Raw genomic sequence first — 5,380 nt, forward strand, 5'->3', positions numbered from 1 at the left:
TGCAGAGCAAACTGTGGTTGTTTGTATTTACTTACACAAAATGAGATAAAAACAAAATAAAACGACCATTTCATCTGGTGCTATTGACATTTTCAGGCCATTTGTATGACCTCAGATGCCGTCTCTCAATCTAGTTCTTTGTTTTGTCTAAAAACAAAAACCAAATCAAAAATTTATGAACTAGTTAATCATTTCAGTTATACTTATATCCACACCTGGGTGACTAATTTGTATGTTTTATATATAAAACTCCAAAAGTAACATAAAGAGAATCAAAACACTCGAGTAAAGCAGGCGACCTGTGAGTAGTAAGCTACCTAACCCTAAGTACAGTATAGGGTAAATGTACTTAGTTACATTCAACCACGGAAAAGCAACATTTCCAGCTTACTACGTTTTTCCGATTTAAGACAAATCAAATAAATTGAGTTGAACAGCTTTTTGAATGAATAGTACTGGTAACTTACTTCAGTCTACTTAATATTTGTTAATTAAGCACAATATTAGATTTTACAGTGTACAATAATATTGAGAAAAACCCAACAATCATATGACCCCCTATGAGCAAGCACTTTGGTGACAGTGGGAAGGAAAAACTCCCTTTTAACAGAAAGAAACCTCCAACAGAACCAGGCTCAGGGAGGGGCGGGGCCATCTGCTGTGACCCAGCAGCGTACGTCTATTGCAGCATAACTAATGCTGGGCAGACACTGTGCGATTTTTTTTCAGTCGCGCGATTCAGCTCCTGCTTTCACACTATACTGCCCGATGCTCTGATGCGACCTGTGTTCTCACATTGTGTGTCCATAAAAATGAAGGTTATAACAGAAATTCATTCTGTCGCTCGCTCTCTCTGTCTTTCACTCACACAGACACACCGCCACCATCAACTTTGCTAAATTGCTAATGAAAAACATTGATCAGGCAGCTGTGATTGAGCAGCAATGTAAATCCAACTATTTTCACGGTTGTTGTGGTCGTGATTATTTTGTGATGCCACATCGAAAAGGCTCGGATGAGCTTTCCAAAGTTCTACAAGTTGTGCCTCCATCGCTTGTGTCCAGATCACACGCTGCACTGCTGTGCTGCGCCGTCTTCTTCGCTGACATTTGTGTTTGCGCGTGCGCAGTGTGACAAACTGCGGTGACACCCTCACGACGGTCGCAGTTTCAAACAGGTTTGAAATCCTCACGACCAAGCGATTGATGATCGGGAGCTTGTCGTGGGGTGTCAATCGCGTCTCGTTACCCCACGTATACTACACGATGCACGATGAAGGCCAAAATCGGGCCGATCGCCAAAACGGTCGCACGACTCAGAAATCGGCTCAAAATGGGCCAAAAATCGCACAGTGTGATGCTGGGCTCACACTGTGCGATTTTTGGCGACAGAATTTCTGTTATAACCTTCATTTTATGTAGGCACAGTGTGAGCACTCAGGTCGCATCAGAGCATCGGGCCGTATAGTGTGAGACTCTGCATCGTGACCTATGAACTTCTAACCCCTGCGAGTCAACCGTACAGTTTGAGCAGGAGCTGAATCGCGCGACTGAAAAAAAATCGCACAGTGTCTGCCCAGTATAAGCCCAGCATTAGGGAGAATTCGGGGTCACCTGGTCCAGCCCTAACTATATGCTTTAGCAAAAAGGAAAGTTTGAAGCCTAATCTTAAAAGCAGAGATAGTCTGTCTCCTGATTCCAAACTGGAAGCTGGCTCCACAGAAGAGGGGCCTGGAGACGGGTTAATGTAGGAGGCAGGGAACCATGTTCCAGAGAGGAGGCAGTTATTATTAAATATTTAAAAAAATAAAATAATATAAACTCAATAGGAAACCCATCAGGGCCTGAAGCCTCATGACTTTGCATGGATTTAATTCAAAGGAAAATGTGCTCTAGACTGAGAGGTGCATCAAGCCTATGAAGGAATATGAAGATTTTGAAGGAAAGTCATTCTGACAATGATTTAGACTGATAAAGAGAAGAGTAAACATTTCTACAAATATTTTAATAGCTACTGGTTTAAAAACCAGATTGCCAGAGGAATCAATACTTTGAAGGTTTCAGTTGGTGTGCTAAAAGCCTGCTTGGTTTCTCACCATAATCACAATAATAAACAGCACAGGAAGGCGATATCAGACCATCGAGCAGCTCTGACTGAAGGTTTTATCGTTGTTTCATTGACCTCTCTGATGGCTTTTTGACATTTCTTGAATCAACATCGTGAATTTGAGTTTAAAATTAACTGAGTTTGTTTTTGTGTCACGATGAACCGTGAAAGAAGGATTCCCACCTAGATATACTTTGACAGATTCCCGTGATACTGAATGAGAAACTGAACTGCTACGGATTAAAAAAAAAAATCAATTGGATTAAAGCAGTGAAGGGATTAAATTGACGATCCGAAAGATCAAGTGGATTGAATCTCCGTGGTAACGAGTTTAATTATCCCACGGGATATTATTGATCAATCTGTGATTTGCTGTGAATGTTTAATTTAAACATCTGACTGATTGCAGGGTGCTTGCGGAAATCGACCGCAATCATTAAAAACTGATCAATACTGCCCAGAGTACTGCTCGGTGATCTTTCGGTTATGGGTCAGCTGTGCAGAATATTGATCAGTGATCAGGGCTGTTCCGGATGTCCTGTGATGGCAGCTCTCTCTCTCTCTCTCTCTTTCTCACACACGCACACCGAGCCGCCTGCACGCGCCTCTCTGATCGCTCTCGTTGGTTTGTATCAGCTGATCGGAGCGGGTTCGGCTCTGGGTCCGGCTCCGGGTCGGGATCCCTGTACGGTTCCGATCTAATCCGGCTTCGTCTGGTTTGGGCTCTTTGTTCCGGAACTTTTCGGACTCTTCGGTGAGCTGTTAGCCGTTAGCCTCTCCTAGCTGCAGCGGATCGATTCTTTCCTCGGAACCTTCCACAGCACAGTTCCTGTTTCAACCCGAACCGTTCCCCGGCTGCCCGGCCCGGACTCTCGCTCTGCTCCGGGCCGACAGGCGGCTCGGTTCGGTTAGTGGAGCGGCTGAGCTAACAAGCTAACAGTTAGCCTGAGCTAGCTGCTAGTATGCCCGCGATGCTGGAGAGGAACCCAGAGGCTTCGGGCAAGAGGAGAGGCCGAGCCCCGGGAGGAGGGCCCGTCGGCGGAAAGAGTCTGTCCGGTAATGGACCCAGTACCAACAGCTGCTGGGAAGAAGGAAGTTCAGGCTCGAGCAGCGACGACGAGCATGGTGGGTAGCCTCGATCATCGCCGCCGCTGCTGAGACTAATCTGAGTACTGTACTGAGTACTGTGTGTGTGTGTGTGCGCGCAGGTGGAGGAGGGATGCGGGTCGGACCGCAGTACCAGGCCGTGGTTCCCGACTTTGATCCGGGTAAGATTGCGGCTGGCTCGGGAGCCTCGCAGCGGAGTAGTAGCCTCGAACAATACCAGCTGTAAAGTTCGCGGCGCTGGTTCCGGTCCCCGCGTGCCGGTTCCACCTCCACATGTGTGTCCGGCTCTGGTTCTGGGTTCGTTTGTGTTTCAGGAGCTTTTGTTTCCTTAGCAGAAGCAGCTCGATGCTCCTCCTCACAGTCAGAACATTCAACTTTAGTCACAAACTTCACACACCGACAATATTCAATAATCAGATAACAGTCATCAATAATCGCTGCAGAATCTGACCAGATTCCTGAAAACTGGTCAGAGTAACAGCTCTGAGTTAAACTTCATGTTGATCCTCACACTGATGCTGAGTCTGAACCCTTCTTCACACAACCACCTGAAAAGTCGTACAGGTGAGCAGCTCTGCCTGCACAGGTGTGGCTGGTGGCTTTGAAGGAGCTGCTCCATTTTCAAAGTTAGTTTATTGATAAACTTCTGATCAGCTCCAGCGTTCTACCAGCACCGTTACAGCATGAATCCCTCATCGAGTTATTGAATGTGATGTAAGAACCATTCTAATTAATTAATAATCTCATTAACACGTGTGTGTGATTCCAGATGTAGCCCGGGCGGCTCATCTCCGGGAGAACCAGGGGATGTTGGTTTGGATCCCCAACAGCTGCCTGAATCAAACACAGTGTAAGAAATGGCTCATTGACCTGAGAACATGGTGCACTGATGAGAGTCTGATGGCGTTTTGTGGGTGTTGTTTTTTTTTGTTTTTTTTTCTCTGTTGCAGTGGACGAGTACATCGCCATCGCCAAAGAGAAGCATGGCTACAACATGGAGCAGGTAATTGTTCACAACTTGGTCACTTTTTTTATTTTAATTCCTCTTGTGCCGCCATATTTAGACGTTGGTTCACGCTGCCATCCTCAGTCAGTAACAGGTGTACTTATGAACACAGTGTTATTTTGGAGGTTCAGTTGCTGCTAATCATGTGGTGCTGCCCCTTTCTCTCTCCTCTTTGGCTTCCTGCTCCTTCTCCACGTTGGACTGCAGTTGGTGAGGGGCTTGGAGAAAAAAACGTATAAATTACATCTTTAACAGGGCGCCTGCTTTAGCAGCGAACATGTGACTATCTGAGCATGTGCACAAACCGATGTCACACTCAGTGACCCGAGTGTCGGATCTGCTTTTCTTTGTTAATTCAAAGTGCTCTGCAGAACTTTGCTTCACTTTCAGGATGGTAAAATAAAGTTCAAGTTCTCTCAGGAATATCAGACAGGTGGACCTGAAGTTCCTGTGTTTTTAAACTCACTGCCTTCACGCCACCATCACATGTTCAGCTGTTAGAGGGCCTGAACACACAGGAAGTGCTCAGCGTTTGCAGGGACCGTATAGATCATCACACCAAATGTCCTTCAGTATTTACAATGTCCACATTTTACCTGTCTCACCTGTCACAGGCGCTGGGCATGCTCTTCTGGCACAAACACAACATCGAGAAGTCTCTAGCCGACCTGCCAAACTTCACTCCGTTCCCCGATGAGTGGACAGTGGAGGACCGCGTTTTGTTCGAGCAGGCCTTCAGCTTCCACGGGAAGAGCTTCCACCGCATTCAGCAGATGGTACCAGTGCTCCCAGTCCTAGTCTCTCTCTGCTCCCAGTGCTCCCAGTCATTTTCCCCCCTTTGACCAGTGCTCCCAGTCGTAGTCTCCCTCTGTGACCAGTGCTCGCAGTCGTAGTCTCCCTCTGTGACCAGTGCTCGCAGTCGTAGTCTCCCTCTGTGACCAGTGCTCGCAGTCGTAGTCTTCCTCTGTGACCAGTGCTCCCAGTTTGACCAGTAGCTCCTTGTTGTGTCTGTCTGTAGTTACCTGATAAGTCGATGCCCAGCCTGGTTCGGTTTTATTACTCTTGGAAGAAGAGTCGCAGTAAAACCAGCCTGATGGACCGCCAGACTCGGAAACACAAACGAGAGCGAGACGACAGGTGAGCAGATACCTGCGCAGGTGT

General features: G+C 46.8%; 1 protein-coding gene across 1 annotated transcript; it reads left to right on the forward strand.

Moving 5' to 3' along the window:
- Positions 1–1,683: 1,683 nt before the first annotated feature.
- Positions 1,684–4,985, forward strand: LOC102303648 (REST corepressor 2; the record flags this gene model as incomplete). Its single annotated transcript, XM_014330655.2, is given in 5 exon segments — positions 1,684–3,231; positions 3,315–3,374; positions 3,983–4,063; positions 4,164–4,216; positions 4,834–4,985. Coding segments are annotated over 5 exon segments (509 nt in total), but the record flags the coding sequence as incomplete, so codon positions are not given.
- Positions 4,986–5,380: the final 395 nt, after the last annotated feature.

This window comes from Haplochromis burtoni, unplaced genomic scaffold (genome assembly GCF_018398535.1).
Source record: "Haplochromis burtoni strain Fernald_Lab_line unplaced genomic scaffold, NCSU_Asbu1 Contig_442, whole genome shotgun sequence".
NCBI classification, from domain to species: domain Eukaryota; kingdom Metazoa; phylum Chordata; class Actinopteri; order Cichliformes; family Cichlidae; genus Haplochromis; species Haplochromis burtoni.